Source organism: Trichoderma ghanense (assembly GCF_004382785.1).
Source record: "Trichoderma ghanense strain CCMA-1212 chromosome Unknown scaffold_2, whole genome shotgun sequence".
Lineage (NCBI taxonomy): Eukaryota > Fungi > Ascomycota > Sordariomycetes > Hypocreales > Hypocreaceae > Trichoderma > Trichoderma ghanense.
In genome coordinates, this window is record NW_027395665.1 from 2,237,258 (window position 1) to 2,256,369 (window position 19,112).

The window sequence follows — 19,112 nt, forward strand, 5'->3', positions numbered from 1 at the left end:
TCCAATCATTCAATTAAAACTAGTCATTAAAGTATTCGCCATGACTCGTGATAGCTACAGGTATCGAAAAAAAAATTTCAACTACAGCAAATACCGATAATCGGGGGACAAGTCGCCCAGGGCCGTCTTTTCGTCCTCGGTCAGCTCGGGCACGTCCGTCATGCTGTCCCGCTGCTTATTCGCCATCATGCACCCGAATCCATAGAGGGCCGATGCCACCATGGACAAGACGGTAAAGGCCAGGCACACGCTGTAGCCCGTCGTGAACTTGGGCGCGTCCTTGGTCAAGAAGATGAAGACGGCAATGATGCCGCCGAGGTTGCCGTACCCAACCTGCCACGCGCTGCCAACGGCGCGGCGCGTGTGGTTGCCGAGATTCATGTTGAACCAGCACACAATGATGGGCATGGCCGTGTAGGCGCCAGACGTGATGAGGAACAGCGCGCCGTACTGCACGTCGCTGTTGCTGTGCTCGGCCAGCAGAATGGCGAAGCCGGCAATGGCAATCAGCATGCTGACAATGGCAAACGCAAACCGATGTCGCAGCCGGTCCGACAAGGTCGCAATGAGCAGCGAGAAGCCGAATGCGGCGGCCCACGGTGGGACGCTGCGCAGCTGGGTTTCGATGGGGCCGTAGTGGAAGGTCGAGATGATCGTGGGGGCAAAGTACGCGTAGCCGTAGGCGGGCACAATGAGGCCAAAGTACATGAAGCCGCCCGCGATAATCTTCCAGTCCTTGAACACATTGAGCGCGTCCTTGACCGTCATGGAGCGCGCAGCGCCCGAGCCGGTGCCCTGGTCGACGCGGAGACGTGCCGCCACATATGTACGTTCGTCCTCCTTCAGCCACTTTGCTTCCTCGGGGAAATCAGGCAGCAGGAAGAAGAAAAAGAAGCTGACAAGGACGGTGAGTCCGCCCTCGATCAGGAAGATCCAGCGCCAGCCGCTGTAGCCCCGCATGCCGTCCATCTTGCCGATGGCGGCGGCCAGGAGACCACCAAAGGCGCCGGCGAGCGTCGTGCTGTTGAAGAAGAAGGAGTAGCGTCGCTGGGCTTCGGACCGCTTATACCACATGCCGATGAGATAGAAGGCTGGCGAGGTTCACTTTGTTAGCTCGTCGGACAATGCAGTTTCTGCCGCGCCACGCATGTAAGACCATGCAACAACAAGACTCACCTCCTGGGAACATGCCCGTCTCAAACAGGCCGAGGAAGAAGCGCGTGGCAAGCAGGCCGCTATAGTTTTTGACCAGGCCTTGCATCATGGTGGTGAAGCCGAAGAGGAACATGTTGAGGGAAAGCCAGACATGGGGCTTGAACTTCTTGAGCAGGATATTGGACGGCACCTCGAAGATGCAGTAGGGCACGAAGAAGATGACCAGCGCCGTGTTGTACTTATCGCCGGTTCCGAGGTCCAGGTCCTTGGCCAAGCCAAACAGCTTTGCATTCGCAATGTTGACGCGGTCTATGTGGTGGTGAATGATTAGCAATGACACACAACATGCTGGATCAGAGTCGCGACAAGTCAGCAATGGACCGCACATGTGAGTCTACTCACCCAAGAATGCAAGCAGGTACATGATGCAGAGAAACGGCACCACCCGCATGTCGATCTTTGCCATCAGGCGGCGCTCAGTTGTGTGCGGCGGGCAAACAACCTCCTCGGCAGCAATGGCGACTTCGGTATCGCGAACATCGGTCGAGTTACGACCTGAGCCGCTGTGCTTCTCGTCTAGAACAGCCATTGTGTCTGTGTGGTGTAGGCTGAAGCGCGTAGTGCGCTCGGTTGCGTGGTCAGGCAAGAACTGGCTTACACCGAGCCTTGAACAGAACCTCTCTCCCGCTTCACACGGCGAGGATGAAAGACAAATGCTTTCCCTTTCAGACGGCTCAAAGAAGGAGGGCAAAGCCCACGTGAAATAGTGGAGGGAGAGGAAGCACAGGCTTCGGCGTGGTGTTGGCAGGACGAAGAGACAAGCGAGCGGGAACACAAAAGGGATCTGCCGGACCCTATTTGTACTCAGCTGCAAGGTGCTCGTGCATCCAGATGCCCCAGGTTGCTTCATTCAGTTCCATTGACGCTGCTCGGGGCTAATACAAGTCGAGAAGCTAGCGGACAGCCACTGGGATCGTCCAACAAGCGAGCGACGGGAGCCACCACGTCCTTCTCCAGCAAGGAGCAACTTAGCCTTGCGGTGCCGGACCGGTGGTGGCGGTCCACGGACTTGGCCTGACAACCTCCAGCACAAGCGCAAGGGCAGCCGCTGGTGCTTGGTAAGACTGACTCTGACCCAGCCCATCTGGTTGCGCCATCCGGGGTCTACCCCCAATCAAAGCAGTGGTATTTTGGACCAGCTGCGTTTTGCTGCAATGGTCGAAGGGCATCCTGGCATCCCACAGATCGTGGCGTCTGTGGATGTGGATCCGCATCCTCACCCTTGGCTGCCCGGGGATCCCCACGCAAGAGTCGTTGCTCCAGACTCGCCGACTGCCGACTTGCTGCAGCAGCAGTCATTTGTGTGTGGGGAAGTCGTGACGAGCGGACGCGCTGGGGAGCGTCGGATTGGAAGCTGGGCTGAGCTGAGGCGGTCACTCCTGGAGAAGCAGCTGTCTGCAGGTTCCGTCCAGGGTCAGCATCAAGGGCATCCAGGTCGACGGTGAAAAGCTCGAGAAACTTATTCGACTGCAATCATTCTTCATCAGAACACCAAACCAACATCAGCCTGGAGCCTCTGAAATTTCCCGAGGCATCTTCTGTCATTGGCCGTCTGCGCCAAGGGCCGGCCGAGAAGGCCCAAGGGATTCCCCGCATCTCGCCACCCGCAAACAGGAACCCTTGGAAGTTTCTCACACGAAGTCGTCATGCTTCCATTCGCCCCAGATTCCCCGGGTTTTTCGTTGCCATATCGGGCTTGACGGGCTTTAACAGTGTGCTGACGCCGCCGTTCAGCAGCCCGTAGAGCCTCCATAGCGTCTCTAGCCCTGGGTCTAGCAGCAGAGCATCCCTCCCATCATCTGTGACCAGAGTTTCCTCCGCAGGAAGCTCTTGGGAAATTTGGAGAAAGAAAGCCATCGAAGGCGTGCAGAATTCTTCCCCCGGACTCTCTCACAAGGCTCCTCCGGGCTAGCGGCATCCCTTCACGCTTTGGTCACGATGAGAAATCAATAGCCCCAATCCATTGTATGGGAGGGTGTTTGCCGCGGGGCGTTCCGTGAGGGTACATGGCCTTGACGGCGCTCGTATGCCTCACTGCCATGGACTTGAAGCTGCCAAGTGGCGACTCGTGCTCTCTTGCGGTCCGCCTTGTGGATGAACCAAGACTGGTTCAACTCAAAGCGAACAAAGGACACGATTGTTGGTGTAGGTGCAACTTCGCTTCGAGATATGCCCCAGAATCTTGCCTCCCCGCGTCTCCACCCCCGTCTTTGCACGAGTCAAACATCGTTGAATCCTGGAACCTGCCAGCCTGCCTTGCCTGCCTCAAAGCCTGCAACAAACGCAGGTACAGGCAAAATTCAGACGCCGCAGTTGCAGCCGTAAACGTGCAGCACGTGGGAATGACATTTGACCGCAGCCAATCTTCCAACCTGGGCTGGCCCGGATGACCTTAGTACGGGCAGTATCAGCAGTGCTGGTACATAGCAGCGTCAATACTCACTGGCAGTCACATGTCGTTTGCTGCGGAAACCGAGCAGCGGGTCGGTTTCTAATTCAGCCGCCTCTCCAACGACACATACGGGAGGCTTTTCGTTCTAGAAGGCCACTTCTATTGTTGGCTCCGTTGCCGCGACTCATTCCCGGCCGACGCCGAGGCGGACCGGTGAAACGCCATATCTGACCTCCTAGACCTTCGCATAAAGATACAGAGGCTGGTTGCGGCTCTGAGTACCGACCCAAGCCGGTTCGTGGATAGATGTTGGCGTATCGAACAGTCAAACTGCGTAGTGTTAATGAGGAGCAGCCAATGACCTGCTCCTAGAGGCTTTTGGCAGCATCTTATGGCCCGAGATGGCTACCGAGATGACCGTGGAGGAGACGAGGAGTGTTTCGCTGCAGATCGAAGATTCCATTGCGGCAGAATAAGGTAGGAGATCGGTCGGGACTTTCATGTGTTCGTCTCAGCGGAGGAAGTTGAGGGGTAGCAGGAGGACGAAATGGCAGAAGCTGTAGGGCAGAAGAACAATGGGAAGGTTTCGAAGGCAGGGGAGAAAATGGGAGAAAAAGAAGAGGAGGCTGAAAGAGGCGGAGGGGGAAAGAAGGGAAAGAGGAAGGAGCAAGTGTCACGATACCCGCTGCTGAGCCTAACATACAAAGGTGCCTCTACAGAAACCGATGCTCTTCTCTTCTCCAAACGGCAGTGTCTCGATATCCGCCATCTTCTCTCGCCAGTCACAGCGTCGCAGCGGCAGCAGTGCTCTGGAAGCCCTATCATGCACCCATCCTCCTTCTTCTACGCGGCGGGATGCAGATACCCGCCTCAGCCAGAGTGACAGCTGCAGCAGAGACGCGCAGAATGGATCGTATCCCCCTATTGTTAGGGCCTCGAATAGAGGACCATGGAGACAGTCGGCATAGTATGATGGGCGAGGCTGAAGACTGACAGACAGCTGTTGACAGCTGCTACCACTGCTTGGACCAGCCGGCCGAATGATGGCCTCCCACCAAATACACAAGGTCGACGCGCTTCAGGGCTAGGGCTCGCGTTTGCCGCTGCCAACATTTCCCAAATCGAACTCAACTCTGCAAAACATGCAGCTTCACGTCTGAAATCCCGCGCCCAGACTCCCCGTTCGCGAACCCAGCCTTCTGCAGCGCCTGGATTCACCTACCAGCACACGGCAAACGGAGGCACAGCATCAGCGGCCTCAGCCCGACGGCTCGACCTACGCGCTTCTGCATCCACAACCTACCGTTCCCGACGCCGTTTCTTCTGTTTCTTCCATCTCTTCTTTCATCGTCTGATTCTTTTTCCACCCACCCTTCTCTCTGCCATCAACTATTTGAACCCCTTGCCCCTTTTGGCAGTCTCATAGGTCCTTGGTGTTTATTTTTTCGCTGATGTCTGCGAAGATTGCTTGATCAAACGACAACAGACGGAATTACCAAGTCCAGAGAGAGCAGGGAAAAGACAGCAGATGGGACGAGAGCATCAGTCACAAGTCATGGATGCCAGAGAACCCAACTACGGACTGCCTCCTTCTGACGACGAGAGGGCATTCGTGGAGGCATACAATGCTAGAGGCAATGTGATGACAGCGAACCTCTCTCCCTATCAACGCGCCGTCAACGACGGTCCTTCGACCAATTGGTCCGAGCATCGCCCCCAATATGTCCATGACAGCGCGATTCTCCACGGGACTCAGCCTTCTCCAATGATTAAGGAGTATTATGAAGACAGATTCCCTTTGTGAGTACCTGCTCGTATCCAGGAGCTTCATCTGACAAATGAAGAGACGACGGGATGCTGATGCTGTTGATGAGAATGTGCAGCACAATGGCCGGAAATGTTCACCACAGTGCCTGGTCTCCCCATCCGACCTCAGGGCCAGCCTGGTATCCTTCAGAACCCTCTCCCAGCCTGCTGCTCAACAGCGAATACGAGGGCGCCTCGGGGCCTTTTACCGCATACGGCACTGACAACGTGAACAGCGAATACGAAGCCCAGCTTCCCTGGCCAGAGTCGGACCCCTTTGCTTCTGACTCCAACACGGAGGAGGCGAACTCGTTTCAAAGCAACTACTACGCTTCGGGCGGGCTATATGGGAACCCTCACGCCGTTTGTGATCCAGAAATGACAGCCCTTCAGCCTTTCACAGCGGGAGCGGAAGACGTCATGTCGGGCAGTTTGCCCCAACATCCAGTGTTTGAGACATCACCCGGTTTTGTTTCTTTCAGGAGATACAGCAGACAGGGGGGTCCAGAAGAGCCAGTGATGCCAATGCGTGAAGCAGAAGGGCCAGTTCCGGCATCCATGGTGCTTGCAAATGCAGGCCAGCCGTCTATAAACATTTCGTCTCCGCTCTCGGTCGTTTCACCTCCGCCGTCTGCTGGCTCATCCTCTCGCAAACGCAACACCGCGGCAGCCGGCCTTGAAAAGAGCCCCGTGGCCCCCAAAAAACGTGTCATAAAGCCCCAGCTGACGGCCAAGGTCGACAACAGCGAGGACTTTGAGATCCAAAAGGACAGCGAGATGGCTCCTACCGGCGTCTATCAGGGATACTTCCAGAACTGTGACGTAGCCAGGCAGAAGCTGCGGCGGCTCCTTGAGATGTATCGAAAGCCTAAGGAGAACTGCAGCTACCCGTCCAACGACGAGACCTTTCCGGTGACCGATGAAGACAAGATCGGCTACATCAAGAGCCTCTTCGACGCCATCAACGACTGGTCCAACTTTAGAGAATGGTCGCAAGCGCTGAAGTCAGAAGACCGAAACCGCATCATTGATCGTTTGCGACGCAGACACGCAGGGAGTGACAATCCTGAAGCCGACATCTCGCTGGATGACATGAGGCCCAGCCAGCAGGAGCTTGAGGCCATTCTCCCGCCTCTTCAGGTGCAGCAGAAGAAGATTTTAGGTCGCTTGCTCAGCGACCAGACGGTCGAATGGCTCTGTTGGGAGCTCATTGTAAGTTACTTTGTCCTCTCTTGAACAGCACTCCCCCCGAGCTTCGGCAGCTATGGTTGAGTAAATGGGAAACGTACTGACCCTGCCTGCGATTCAGGAGGCTGCCATCCAGTCCCAGCAGGGGAAAACCCAGATAGCCCACTGGTGCGGCGCCGACGGAGCTTAGGAGGCTTACGATACGTTTGCGCAGCGAGTAGAGGCAATTTGTTATGCCTTGCGGGTGAGTCGAGCCCGGCAGGTTACGCCCTCTATAGCTGACCGCGTTATCTTTCTTTTGTATAGAAGTCCAAGCAGCTCGTCAAGTCGCTATTATCCGCGGGCGATGGCTGGAAGCTCCGCATCGCCAACAACCCCCAAGGAGAACTAGGCGTGAGTCTCGCCGAACCCCTTTTTGACTCGTCTGCGGCTAGCTGCTAACAAGCACACGTGCAAACAGCACAAGGGCAACAACATGAAGGTGAACATGAACAAGAACCGAAAGCTTCGGCAGATCACCCAGGGCACGCGCACTGCCACGCGACAGAAGCCCGCCCCTAAGCCGGCATCAAAGCCAACTCCTAAACAGTCGCAGAAACAGGCGCAGAAGCAAGCAAAGAAATGACGGCTACGAATCAAAGTATGGTGCCGACTAGAAGAAACCCATCGACTACTCATTCTTGCTTGAGAGGGAAAGAGGAGACTTGGGAATCATAGTACTCCGCTCCTCACTACCTTTCTTTCCTCTTTCTTCATGCGTGTGCACGTCGACACAAAACGGACATATAGACCAGCACTTTGGAGGAGCGTCGATTCCACCCTATACGAAGTACATACGGCCGAGTCTTCCTCTCTTTTGCTCTTATGCAGGCGGTTCCATGTCGTTTTTTGTTCTTTTTCTTCCATGTTTGGCTTTCGTTTTCTTCATTGCTACCGGTGGACTCCACTTCATTTCAGGTTTGCGGTTCTCAGATTGTCTTTCAGGGTTCAGTTCCCAGGATATGGGGTTTCCCCTCTTCGGATTTTTTTCAGATTGTGTTTTTCTGGTATTGTCCTAATGACTGTTAGGGACAGGCAATCGGTGGCTTTGGGTGGATGGAAATTGTACGAGTTGGGAACGAGCATGTATGTCATTTTTTTCGCATAGGGGGCTACCCTTCAAACTGTTAGTGCTTTGTAACAATGACAGGGGCGACATCATTCACAGACTTTGCGCGTAACCTTCTCACTCCGTAGGGATACTTCATGTATGGCAACGTGATATACAATAATTAACATTAAGTACTTTATCGGGGTATCCAAACGCTTCAACACAGTCCTCCTCTCATCTTCTTTTCAGTCCTCACTTCAAAGACTTGGTGGTAAAGTAACTCCTCTCCCACCCATCAATCTCATCAACAACAGTCTCCTCCACAAGCTCATACTTGCCGATCCAAGGCATGATCTTGGCCCAAAGCAGCCAATACACGGCACCGGCGAACAGCACGCCAAAGCCGACGACGCAGTGGATCCAGTAAGGAAGAGACTCGTAGACGCTCTGGCCGTCCTCGGGGGGCACGAAGGGGGCGACGACGAGGTAGATGTTGCTGAGGAGGAAGAAGACGACGACGGGGTAGGTGGCCTTGATCGGGGGGTTCCAGTTCCAGGCGGCGCGGTTGCGGTAGAGGTGGATGAGGGCTCCGGCGACGAAGACGTTGATGATGGCGAGGGGGTAGGAGATGAGGCTGGCGAAGATGTTAGTTATCCTGCTGTCGTCTTGGTGTGTATATGAACAAAGGTTTTGACTTACTTGAGAACAAAGTTGTAGGCGTCACCTGCGGGGGGAGCAAGGACGGTGATCATGGTGATGAGCCAGTGCTCAAAGAGACCGGCCAGGGGCGCGTTAAAGGGACGGTTGCTCGCCCAGAGGCGGGAGAAAGGCAGCACGCCCTCACGACCGAGTTCCTGAACAAGACGGCCCTGAGAGAAGATGACGCTCATGACGTTTCCAAAGGCAGAGAGCGCCACAAAGACGGACAGGGCCCTCTCGGCGCGCTCGCCAAACATGTTGCGGAAGAGGGAGGCGGCGACGAGCCTCTTGGCCTCGAGGATCTCCGTCTTGGAGACGCCGGCAAAGTAGGAGACGTTGGCGAGCATGTAGAGGATGGTGACGGAGCCGACGGCGAGGGGGGCGGCGATCTTGAGGGTGCGGGTCGGGTTCTTGGTCTCGCTGAGGGCGTAGTTTGCGTTGCTGTAGCCGACGAAGCTCCAGATGACGTTGTAGAGGGACGTGACGACGCCGTAGGCGCTGCCGGTGGTGCCCTCGAAGGCGTTGTGCAGGCAGTTGATCTCCTTTACCTTCTTGATGTTGGCCAGGGGCGCGATGATGACGATGATGACGATGCAGATCTTGATGACGCCGAGGACGTTTTGCAGGCGCAGGCCCCATTTGAGGGCAGTCCCGTGGATGAGGAACGCGGTGGTGATGCAGGCGACGGCGATGCCGCGCTGGTTCCAGTCGGTGACCTCGACGCGGGCCGCGTTGAGGATGTACTCGCCAAAGACGACCGAGTTACCGGCCGCCCAGCCCAGCAGGATCACGTAGGTGGTGTACATGCCCGTGACGAGGAAGCGCGGCCGCCGGTAGACGTACTCGAGGTAGTTCTTCTCGCCGCCGTTCTTGGGCAGGCCCGTGCCGAACTCCATGTAGACTGCGGTGCCGGCCCAGGCGATGATGCTGCCGGCGACCCAGAGGAAGAGGGAGAGGCCCGTGCTGCCGGAGAGGGCGAGGATGGAGCCCGGGGTGGCGAAGATGCCGGTGCCGATGATGCGGTTGAAGATGAGCATCGAGGCGGAGGGGATGCCGATTTGACGCTTGGCGTCGCGGGCTTGCTGGAACTGGGCTGTTTGGAGTTGGATTGTCAGCATCATGATGATTCAGGGGGAAGGAAGGGTTTGATGGAGTGAGTGAGTGAGTGAGTGATGTGATGTGAGTTGTGAGAACGTACATTCGGTTCCATTCTGGAGAGAGGCTGCGTCGCTGCCGGGCTGCTGGCTCAGCTTTGTGACGTCCTCGCTCGCGGGCGAGAAGAAGTTCTTGATGCCGGACATGTTGAAGGTTGTTTCCTTTCTGTCCACACAGCAAAGTGCTGTGATCGAAAAAGAACTAGGACAGCTGTAACTGAACGAACAAGGCCCAGCAACGGAAAACAACGAAAAGACCAAAGACGACTTATTAAACAAGAATCAAGAGAAGTGGCAAAGAGAGAGGGATCGCCTTTCTATTATAGACTTATACGGACGACCAGGCCCATGGCGGTGGATCACACAAGGCACAAAGGCAAAAAGTTCAAGGCTAGAACGACGCCAGAACGAAAAGAGGCTTGTTGGATGAAATGGGCTTGAACAAGGCAAAAGGCATAGCAGGAAGAAAAGCATCAGGCGCACTCAAAAGAGAGAAAAGCTTGTTCCCTGGGGCGGGGCTGGCCCGCATGGTGCCATCGGATGCTAAACGAACGCAAAAGAGAAGCTCCCCTTTTTTTAGGTAACAGGTGGTGGTGATGTCCGGGACAAGGCTTGAGGATTGGTGGTTTGGGTATGCTTGGGGCTTGGATGAGGCGTAGGGTGTGTGGCACGTCATTGAAGGACTATTGGAACTGGATTCACTTGAGGTCATCTTGATGGCTCTTCTTTCTTGTAAAAATTTCTTTTCTACAAATTTTGTGAGGATGGGAGTTTTGGTTGTATGTTATGACTCTCTAGGCTTATACCCCAGGAGAAGAGTAGTTGGCTCATGAGTCGCGGATTAGTAGCCGTTTGGAGCGGCGAGTAAGTTGCCTCGCCATGGTGACACATGCTAGTATACTCTGAAGATTACCTTGAAGAGCATGTAAACCGATAGAAATAAATCACCAACAAGAGGCTCAATGGTGCCATCGCAACCACCATCACACAACTTGATGCTTTCCGCGCTTCAACACCTCGAAGCCGATGCTATCCATCCTCACACCTTCACATGCAAACAACTACCTAGTATCAACTACCAAGGAACTAATACTGCATCTAGACAACCAAGCTCAGCAGACGAACAAAGCGCCTGTCCCTAGAATCCTTCTCGAACAACCGCCTCATCATGAAAAGCAAAGCTGTTCGCCGTTTAGAAAAAAAAAATGAAGAGAAAAAAAAATAAGACGCCCCACCCAAGCGGCCGGACCAGCGATCACGACATCGGGGCCTTTCCCGATTCTGTCGCGCCCGGACCCGGCGTGGGCCGATGACGCGATCGGAGCTTCTCCAATCACGGACGAACCGCCTTTTTACCTTGCCGGCGGATGGCAAATACTTCGGCCTCTTTCTTGAGACATGGTTTTCTCGATGCATGGAAGTTTCTATGATGGCTTGATGATTTCTTTTGAGCCTTTCTGGAGGGAGAACAGGGCTTAGGGGCGGCGCTACGGAGGTTATTCTAGTGGCGCTGAAGAAGCTTACTTGCTGTCAGGCTTGTCCTCGAAAGATGACGAACAGAGGCTAAGGAAGCAACTGTCGAAGCACAAGAGAAGACAACTCATCCAAAGAATCTGAACCATCGTGTAGAGCAAGCCGTGAACGCGTGGCATAGTCAACCCAATCCAGGAACAAGACCCGTAACGCGGAATCCGGCATGTATCACTACGTAGGCACCTCTTTCAATGCCACCATACAAAGACACCGAGTGGATGCTCAGACCATTCTCCAAGGCTTAGCCCGTCAGTCGCCACGATTTCCCTTACGTGATGGATAGAAACCCCCCATGTCCTACTCCGTACTCGTATAATACACTCCATACGTACATACAAACACTCAACTACCTACAAGCGTAATCAGGGGCCGCGCCCATGGGGGAGGCATGACGCCTCGCCGAGAGTAAGACCATGGGGATATAATGCCTCGTTCAACTAATAGTATCAGCATGGCAACTCTCGTGCTATCGGTGTGGCATGACTCGAGGAGCTCAACGGCCCGGAAGCTTGGCTGGAGCTGCTGAGGTTCAGGCGTCCGCTTTGACGCTTGGCTTGGCGGATGGGAAGACGTGCCAAGGTCTGGACTTGCTTCTTCGAATGGCCTCAGAAAGAGGCTTGCTTGCGCCTTGAAGCTGAGTGAGCGAATATCCAAAGCTCAAATCTAGAATCACATGTGCGGGGATCGTGCCATCAAGTTTATCGCATCTATATCAGGCGTCAACACATGAAAGGCTTCAACAATAATGGTGGAATTAAGTTACTAATATTAAGTATGTATGCAGTGTACTACCTATGGCGCAGGCAGAGCGTATAATGTGTAAACCCACCAAGCCCAGGACCTTTCCTTTCATTATCATAAAGAACGTTCGTTGATCATCAAAAGACAAGAAGTCGTGTCGACAAGCCATGCCGAATCAAGAACACAAACCCATCAGACTCACATGAGGCTGCGGCATCCCAATCAATCCATGGCCATTCGCACCAGCTCCGACTATTCATGCCGATGAATTCCCTTCAGAATCAAGTGACGGACAGACTTGTCCCCATGCGGAGCAACCGAGGTGCCGTTTCTGCCCTACAGCACAGCACTCATCTCGTCAATCTTCGCAGGGACCGTGACCTTGCCGCAGGTAACCGTCCGCTGGGAGTAGATGTTACCAGGCGTCCAGTTCGGGTTCTGCCACGTGGTGTCGCTGCAGTTGAGGTCCAGCCTGACGCCGCCCAGCGCCGTGAAGCGGCTACCCTCGCCGGCGCAGGCCCACGTCTGGTTGACGCGCAGCTGGTTGTCGCCGCGGGAAAAGGTAAAGGTCGCCTTGTCGCCGGGCACCTCCACGTGTGTGCACTTGTAGACAAAGTTGCCGTAGAAAAAGTCCGAGAGCTGGTCCGACGCCGCGCTGCACACGGGCGTGTAGCTGACGGTCGGGTTGGACAGGGTGAAGTTGACGTAGCCCCACGAGTTTTGGTGCGCGGACGTGGTGAAGATGTAGGAGGCGTGGAAGTCAAAGTTGTTGATTGTCCACTCGGTGACGTTGGAAGACTGGCTCGTGCATGGCGGCAGGTTGGGGTCGGTGGTGGGTGGAGGGTTGTAGGGCGCGGCCAGGGCCGAGCTGGCGAGGAGGAGGGCGCAAGAAGACAGGAAGCTCAACATGGCGGCTATCATGTGTGTGTGTGTGGTTGAATATGTGGTTGGCTATGTTGGAGTTGTCCTTGAACGATGTGATAGTGAAGCAAGAGATGGTCCCGTCAAAGCAGCAACGACAGATGGCGGTGGAATGGATATCGGGGAGAAAGTTCTCGAGTTTGTGTTTATGTTGATGCTTTCGAGGTTTGATGCCCGCCTCGAGTCCGTGGATTGTCGCTCCCTCTTATACAGCAATCGAGCAATGGCTGGGTAACGCTGGGCCTCCGATCACGTCCGGGCAACCTCGACTTGGCGATGCACAAGAGGCTGGAGGTTCAGCACCGGGTCCAGCCATTCCTCATGACGTAGCACAAATCTCGTATTCCCGTCGTTTGCGCGGAGAAAAGAAGGAGCAGAGAGAATCGGGTGGCGGATCGAGAGGCTTGGGCTTGGAGCCGTCGGCAAGACGGGCGCGTTAGCCTGTACGAGCTGTGCGGTGCGTTTGCAGGCTAGAGATCTGGTATCACGTACCGGGCCTTGTCTCTGGGAGCAAGCACGATTCTCAGAACACAATGTGCCGGTGGCATGTCAACGTTGCCAAGCAGATGCAGATGCATGCTGTAAGGAGGCAGATGCAGGGTCATCGAGGCGCTCATACAAAGTACCTACTGAATAGTACCGGTCATCGTCCAGTCCACTCCAACAAGTGTCGGCAACTCTTCGCCCAGTTGCCCAGCAGCTCCAGCGGCAGTCACCGCCTGAAGGGATCGCTGGGCTAGTGCCAGCGGCCAATTAGCGGCAGGCGGACGCTAACGAGGGTGGAGCGCGGCGGTGATCGACAGCCGGCGACCTCGTATTTCTGGGCCTGGATGTAACTGTCATGGCGGCGATGGTTCATAGTAGCATCGCCCTTGGCTTTGTTTCTACTCTTCTCTGTTCTATTTTCATCTGCTGCAGAGCGTAGCATTCGGAAGAAAATGCGGGCAGCAGGTCATTGTCTGCAGGCAGAGACATACAGGAGGCAATGCCTTATGGCTCGTAACAGCTCGTGTGCATGCGCTGATACCAGAGGGTAGGTAGGTAGAGGTATGCCGATATCAGGTCATGTGAACGATCCATCTTCGGCCTCAACCGCACCTTCCCAACGTCCCTTTATCCCCCATCAAGCCAACAATTTCTGAGACATTCAATATACTCTGACCTAAATCTCCCACCTTCTCTTCTTCCCTCGCTGTATCACATTGCCCTCGACATCATCTCACGATTTGCCTTTCTTGGAATAGTAATATCAGAGAGACGGTTCGCAACCATCCCTGCCAAGGACACAACGTATCGTGAGACAGGACAGACCTCGACAGTCGGTTGGGATCCATCTACCGTCCACCAACCAGCCATCTCTGCCGATAGCATACCGGCGCCCGAGGTTCAATTTTTATGCTTACTGGCCCGGGTCATAGTCACACTACACAAGAACTCCAGCAGGTTCCGGTTGGCCCTCGAAACGGAGCAACAATGGATCCCCCCGTCCCCTTGCATTGCCACGCCCGAGGATGGAAACTCGCTCTGCAAAGAACCCTTCGCATATACCGAAGCATTGATCGCAGTCTCCAAGTATTTGACTTGTCCCGACCGACGAGAGAGAAAGCCGCCGAGCATGTGAGCTGCAGCCTGGTAGAAGGTGGCGCGGCACTCGTTCGACGCTTTTTGACGTTGCACATCAGCTCCCGCAGAGTGACACTGTCGTATTTCGCATCTCTCAGAGTCGGCAAACATTGATCGGCCGCCGCGACCTCGGATACGTCATGCAAGCTGTCGGAGCGGCAGACTCCTCTGACACGGCAGAGCTTTGGATGCTACTGCAAACATGTGCCAGATCCACTCCTCTCCAGTCTCGCTCGAATACACGATAATACAGCTTTGACCTGACATTGGCAGATATGCAGGGTCAACGAGAGTCATCTCGAGCCTTCACTATCCATTGCAGTCATCTTGGTAAGACGTGCGGATCTTACAATTGTGCAATCTACCGGTCACTGCTCGTAGCCGGATTCCCCGTCCCACAACAATGTTGTGTCACAACGGTCCAATGTCAATTGTTGGGCTCTGCTGCGAGTTGGGTTGCTTCTATTCTCATGTCGTGCTCACCTACCGAGGACACCGAACGTGGCTGGTGTTATACGACGGTCAGCCAGTCCATTGACCGCTCTTGCTGTGCAATCGTCCCGATGGACTCTGCTGTGGCCAGTTCTTTGGCCAAAGCACAAGCTCTGTATCTCGAGACTTTGCCACTTACGTCTAGACTCGGAAATCTCCGTCGTTGCGCTCACTCACCTTGTTTTGATGATTCAGATGTGGCTTCAGGTGCGATAGAAAGTTGCTCGACTTCAGCGATGGTACATACACGCAAATAGTCGATCAGGGCCAGTCAGTCGTTAGTACTGTAGACAGCCATGTAATGCTGGTCGAATTCATACTGGGTTCAAAGTTGGCTGAATGGTGTATAGCAGCCAGCGGCGTCATAATAATTGGTCTCGCAATGCAAAGACTGGGTCTGACGCCGTCTTTGGGTAATGATGGTCGTGCGAACCGCAATTGACCGTTCGGAACTGGCAGAGACGACATTCCCCTCATCCAAATGCGGCAGCGCGAGATGCCCAACGAGACTCAATTACAAGACATCAGACGGTGGCTGAAGCAACAGCGGGCATCAACTACATGTGGCGTGTTCTTGCGATAACCTCGAATGGTCTCGACGACATTCCCAGTCAGCAAGGATGCAAGGCCATCAGTATCAAGACTCGCCAGAGTATCCCCGCCCCGACTTCCAGCGCACCGGATCGCGCTGGCTGTCACTCAACGGCCCTTGGGATTTTCTCTTTGACGATGACGACGTCGGCTTGAGCCTTCGGTGGCACCAATCCGGGTTGCCATGTCAGGTTGCCGTCAAGGAGACGCGGAAGAGCGATGGAAGCAAGGCTGAAAGCGACACCATCACTCGGCGCATCGCGGCTGGGACCCAGAATCTACTCAGGGACAATGTCTTCACACGGGATTCCTCTGCCAATACCAACCACAAACGTCCAATCGTTGTCCCCTTTGTCTTCCAGTGCCCTGCGTCGGGCATCAACGAACGCGGCATTCACGAGGTGCTTTGGTATGAGCGAAACATCACAGACCTACGCAACGAGGCCGAACGGCAAGACGGCCGCCGTCTCCTACTGCGGTTCGGCGCCGTGGATTACGAGGCCTCTGTTTGGGTCAACGGAAGCTTTGTCGGCAGCCACCGGGGAGGCCACGTCCCGTTCCAGTTTGACGTGACGGACGCCCTGGATGCAGACACCCGTGACGTCCATCGGGTGACGGTCCGTGTCTTTGATTCCGCCCATGACTTGACGCAGCCACGGGGGAAGCAATACTGGGGCGCCCGGCCGGAGAGCATCTTCTATACTCCCTCTGGGGGGATCTGGCAATCCGTATGGCTCGAGGTTGTTCCCGCCGCCCGGATCGCCGACAGCAGCCACGGGACGGTCATCAGGTCGAATGATATCCGCACAGGAGATGTCCACTTCGATATCGCAGCCCAGGGCTTGCGGGCAGGACTTGGTTATGCCGTCGAGGCAGAGGTTTTCTTTGGGGGCCGACTAGTATCCAAATCTGCCATGGCTGACATCAAAGAAGGATCATGCAAGTTCTCTTTGAGCGGCCGGCTATCCAAAGCCAATGTATCTGCTCTTCCAGAGACAGCACTGCGGGATGCGCCACTGAGCGATTCTTCCTGTTGGCGAGACGACATTGCTCTCTGGTCACCGGAACACCCTCAGCTATATGATGTGACAATCAGGCTCTTCGATTCATACACCGGCAAGCAACTAGATGAAGTCAAAACGACGACGGGGATGCGGTCACTCCAGTGGTCAGGTGGCGACGGCCTATGGCGACTAAACGATGCCCCTTACTTTCAGATGCTCTGCCTGGACCAAGGCTACTGGCCAAACTCCTTCCTTACCCCTGAATCCAGCCACAGCCTTGAGAAGGACATTGAGTGCGCCAAGAAGATGGGCTTCAACGGCTGTCGGAAGCATCAAAAAGTCGAAGATGCGCGCTTCTACTACTGGGCAGATCGAAAGGGCTTCCTCGTCTGGGCCGAAATGGCAAACGCGTATCAGTTCAGCCGGGACTATGTCGACCGGTTCAACCAGGAGTGGACGGAATCTGTCAGGCTGGCCATTAACCATCCGTCGGTGGTGACTTGGACGCCGGTGAATGAGAGCTGGGGGTATCCATCGCTCAAGGGCGATGTAGAGCAGCGCAATCACATACGCTCTCTCTATTACTTGACCAAGTGGGTGCCGCCTTTCATCTCCTCTGACTGATGCTACAGCCACATGTGACATCAGATGCTCATGGCTTCTAGAACGCTGGACTCCACGCGGAGCATCAACGACAACTGCGGCTGGGAGCACGTCTGCACCGACCTGTCCACCTTTCACGATTACAGCGACGGCCCAGAGCTGGAGAAGACGTGTGCAGATCTGGCTGCCATTCTCGGCCCCAAAGCAGGACGAGAACTGTTCGTAGGCGAAATCCCCGGTGTCGACAAGGGCTCCCGCCACACCCCAGGAGCGCCCATGATATGCACCGAGTGCGGTGGCATCAACATTGCCCTGGCTGATGAACACGCCGGTAGAGAGTCTCGGGACTGGGGATACACGACTGCGGTGGATCCGGAAGATTTGTTGAAGAGGATTGAGAGGGTTGTCAAAGGCGTTGCGGGAGGGGGCTTTTGCTGCGGGTTTGTGTACACGCAACTGTAAGTGCAGGCCGTACATCGCCTTTCGTATGATTCACATAATGTTAACTTGTGTCGGCTAGGACGGACATTGAACAAGAGACGAACGGGCTGTACACGTTTGATCGTAGGGAGAAGCTGGATTGTGCAGAGGTCAAGGCGGTCATGGAGGAGGCCGCGCAGATGTTCTACAAGAGGGTCGGTGGAGTGTGATTGCAACGTAACAAGGCTTCTGTCGATGGCTGCCTGAATGAAGAGGACAATGGTTGATATGAGCCACCGGAGAGATACACCACCTTTTATTGCGGCTTCATTGGCCTTTCGCGATATCTTGGAATATCTCAAATCTCGTCTGAGTCCAGGGTATGTATAATGAAGGACACGATTGCGCCAAAAGCAGGCTTAGCGTCAATGCTGCACTGTCTACCACTAAGCAGTAGCCTTATAATGCTACTAAATGCTGCTAACTTCCAACGAGGGGATATGGTGTAGGGGTATCACGTTTGCTTTGCATTGTTCATTCAATACAAGCCTGTAAAAGGTCGGGGGTTCAAATCCCTCTGTCTCCACGTGCTCTTCTTTTTTTGCGCATTTTGCTGTGAAGCTCTCTTTTTGTTTGCTGACGATTCTTTCACGATTCTTTCTTCTTTCCTTTTTTTTTTCTTTCTTTTTTCTTTCTTCTTTTTCTTCATATACCCAGCACATCTTGGTCAGCGATGGATCTCGGTGTCTCTTAGAGAGATGTAAAGGTAGCATTTGGAGTTTGATCATCAGGATACCCAAGTAATGGCGTTTATATCAGCGGAAATGCTCAGGATGAGCCTTGTCGGTCGGGGACTTGATATGGTAAGATGGGATCATGGCAACAGAGGACCATGCCTTGCGTTCTGTAAAGGGCATGGCTAGCCCGATACAAGTGAGTCAGCCATCGAGTAGCTTTGCGACTGATCAATACTACTTTTACTTGCAATGGCTTATAGACAGCACCATGCTCTGCTGCCATTGCCAATTGCTGATATTGCATCCTTAGTCCGTATGCCAACTTGAGATGATAGGGTAGCTCTTTTACTTTCCTGGTGCCATCTTACCGCAGTGACAATCCAGTAGGTCATTGTTACACCTTGGAAGCAAGACAACAGCGCCCAATCCGCCGTAAAGATCCCCAGCGCCTCCGAGCTTTTGCCGCCTGCGACACAACCGCATCCTGTCCAACCCGCAGGGAATCCTCCTTACAAACCTTCTTCCAACTCAGACCTCCGAACGTGCCGCGCAGCGAGAAAGAAGAAGGGTCGTTGGAGCTCGTCGATTCTACAAGGACCTCGCATATTTCCCGCCCTCAGCTTCACTCGCATCTCGAAGAGCCCATTACAACCGCCAACTGCCCTCCACGAGCTTCCAAGATGGAGTACGTCGAGCACCGCATGAACGACGAGGCCCTCAAACAAGCCACCAAGTACCTCTTCTCTCCCCCCCCTCCCTCCTCTTCACTTAAACAAGCTCGCTGACAACCCCCAAGCAACAGCACCGCCCTCCTCTCCCCCCTCAACATCCTCCTCCTCGCCATCCTCCTCTACACAACCCACAAAACCTTCCTCTCCAGATCCCCTCCCCCAACGCTCCCCC

The 19,112-nt window shown here is 54.6% G+C and overlaps 6 protein-coding genes across 6 annotated transcripts; 3 read left to right on the forward strand and 3 right to left on the reverse strand.

Moving 5' to 3' along the window:
* Positions 1–81: 81 nt before the first annotated feature.
* On the reverse strand, positions 82–1,749 carry CCMA1212_003128 (uncharacterized protein; the record flags this gene model as incomplete). The annotated part of the gene is made up of 3 exons (XM_073700487.1): positions 1,558–1,749; positions 1,177–1,464; positions 82–1,091 (listed from the first exon to the last, which is right to left on the reverse strand). Exons 1-3 carry the CDS (start codon positions 1,742–1,744, stop codon positions 82–84), a joined length of 1,485 nt encoding a protein of 494 aa, XP_073561329.1. The 5' UTR covers positions 1,745–1,749.
* Positions 1,750–2,369: 620 nt separating this feature from the next.
* CCMA1212_003129 (uncharacterized protein) lies at positions 2,370–2,959 on the forward strand (the record flags this gene model as incomplete). The annotated part of the gene is made up of 2 exons (XM_073700488.1): positions 2,370–2,649; positions 2,703–2,959. 2 exons carry the CDS (start codon positions 2,370–2,372, stop codon positions 2,957–2,959), a joined length of 537 nt encoding a protein of 178 aa, XP_073561330.1.
* A 2,203-nt stretch (positions 2,960–5,162) lies between these two features.
* CCMA1212_003131 (uncharacterized protein) lies at positions 5,163–7,226 on the forward strand (the record flags this gene model as incomplete). The annotated part of the gene is made up of 5 exons (XM_073700489.1): positions 5,163–5,407; positions 5,491–6,625; positions 6,816–6,845; positions 6,908–6,994; positions 7,062–7,226. 5 exons carry the CDS (start codon positions 5,163–5,165, stop codon positions 7,224–7,226), a joined length of 1,662 nt encoding a protein of 553 aa, XP_073561230.1.
* A 717-nt stretch (positions 7,227–7,943) lies between these two features.
* Positions 7,944–9,894, reverse strand: CCMA1212_003132 (High-affinity methionine permease; the record flags this gene model as incomplete). Its single annotated transcript, XM_073700490.1, has 4 exons — positions 7,944–8,325; positions 8,391–9,483; positions 9,589–9,706; positions 9,886–9,894. 4 exons carry the CDS (start codon positions 9,892–9,894, stop codon positions 7,944–7,946), a joined length of 1,602 nt encoding a protein of 533 aa, XP_073561232.1.
* Positions 9,895–12,154: 2,260 nt separating this feature from the next.
* On the reverse strand, positions 12,155–12,727 carry CCMA1212_003133 (uncharacterized protein; the record flags this gene model as incomplete). The annotated part of the gene is made up of 1 exon (XM_073700491.1): positions 12,155–12,727. One exon carries the CDS (start codon positions 12,725–12,727, stop codon positions 12,155–12,157), a length of 573 nt encoding a protein of 190 aa, XP_073561231.1.
* Positions 12,728–15,474: 2,747 nt separating this feature from the next.
* On the forward strand, positions 15,475–17,702 carry CCMA1212_003134 (Beta-galactosidase; the record flags this gene model as incomplete). Its single annotated transcript, XM_073700492.1, has 3 exons — positions 15,475–17,042; positions 17,115–17,510; positions 17,573–17,702. The coding sequence occupies 3 exons, from the start codon at positions 15,475–15,477 to the stop codon at positions 17,700–17,702; spliced, it is 2,094 nt and encodes a 697-aa protein (XP_073561228.1).
* Positions 17,703–19,112: the final 1,410 nt, after the last annotated feature.